The sequence below is a fragment of the Morus notabilis genome, unplaced genomic scaffold (genome assembly GCF_000414095.1).
Source record: "Morus notabilis unplaced genomic scaffold, ASM41409v2 C11423136, whole genome shotgun sequence".
NCBI lineage: Eukaryota > Viridiplantae > Streptophyta > Magnoliopsida > Rosales > Moraceae > Morus > Morus notabilis.
In genome coordinates, this window is record NW_010387171.1 from 1 (window position 1) to 1,556 (window position 1,556).

Below are 1,556 nucleotides of genomic sequence, written 5' to 3' on the forward strand. Positions count from 1 at the left end.
CACGCTGTATAAGTTGAGTAAACTCGTCACTTTTTGCCTTACCCTGTCGAGTGGTATGTCCTTTGCATTATGTACTTTCAAGTCTATCACCAAGGTATTCGAATTGGCTAAGACACCTTTAGCTTTGAAAGTGTCCGGGAAATCTCCCCGGTATCTACCAGATACATTTATCGGACCGTCAGAGGAAAGGTCTGGAACGTGGGAAGGGAACACCTGCCACAGAAATTGCTGGCAAAATCAGAGATCATGCACAATTTACAGCACACATTTTCATTAATATAAACCAGCAGGACAGATGGAATCAATTAGAAGATGTAGCTTACATTCACACGAACGAAGACAAAAAATTTACATGTGATATAAAGCCAGCATTATGCGGTGAAAAATAAACAATTTGAACAAAACTTGAATCATAAACAGGACAAGAATACCTCAAGATCATCGAGGTTATCCAATGAGTCAAAGGTTATATCCGAAAGAATCACAGATGAAGCTTTGAAAAATAGTTTCTCTAACCGAGCTTCCACCAAATCTGTACCATTGAGAAAGCTATCAGATCAATGACAAAAGTCAGGCAGAAAGCAACTACATCCTAACTTTACTCAACATGCTTATCATCAAAGAACCGCAAACTCATTTTAAGAATCATTAGTTCCTTCGCTAACTTCAGAAGCTCTCAAGTTTTGCAGCATGAGCGTAGAGAAAAGATTCTTGTAGAAACACAGAAATGTCAAAACTGACCTACGTCGTAGGCAGCATCATAATGCCCCCTGCTGATCATAGCAAGCATCCGCAAGAAATAGTGGTTGCAGAATACACCTAGCACAAATAAAGATGACGAGTTATCCACAAGGAATACGACGTTAAATTTGATCCACTTAACCACGAAACCTATATAAGCGAATGGCGACGTCTAATTAAAAAATGATAAGCGAAATGAAAGTTTGTGAAGAGACTCTAAAATGGTCGGAAATAAGCGCTTGTTATTCTGAAGATCTATTCTAAGCAGTCTTGAGATTATAATCACAAACTACGAGCCCGACTTTTACTGGAAAATGATTCTTGATGATTACCTATTCCAAAAGTGTATATACGCGGACATTTTGATCCCCTGTCTTTTAGATGAGTTCTCATCACATCACATATTTGTCTCTCGTCTTCAACAGCCCCATCAGTAACAAGGAAAATGATAGGAGTTGAACTCCGAGCATTAGATAGCATTTCTATTGCCTATAATAAAGAAAAGAAGAAGTGAATTATATGAATCCAAGGTGATGTCATTGGATGCAGAAAAAAATGTTTCCCATAGAAATGAATAGTAATGAGAAAATACCTGATTTAGTGGAAGCAAAATATTTGTTCCACCACCGGCAACAAAATTCATGTTCATCCATTCAGTGGCCCTTTCGACTGCCTCTTTGGCAGCTAATTCCATCGATGTCGAGAACAGATAAGTCTCTCCATTAAAAGCTATAATGCTAAATGAATCCTCGGGATCAAGCTTGGAAAGAGCTGCAGATAGTACATTCCTAGTATCATCAAGTGGCTTCCCCCGC

At 38.7% G+C, this 1,556-nt stretch overlaps 1 protein-coding gene across 1 annotated transcript; it reads right to left on the reverse strand.

Moving 5' to 3' along the window:
• Positions 1–37: 37 nt before the first annotated feature.
• Positions 38–1,542, reverse strand: LOC112095188 (the record flags this gene model as incomplete). The annotated part of the gene is made up of 5 exons (XM_024176871.1): positions 1,334–1,542; positions 1,074–1,230; positions 742–819; positions 432–532; positions 38–213 (listed from the first exon to the last, which is right to left on the reverse strand). Coding segments are annotated over exons 1-5 (614 nt in total), but the record flags the coding sequence as incomplete, so codon positions are not given.
• Between the last annotated feature and the right edge of the window lie 14 nt (positions 1,543–1,556).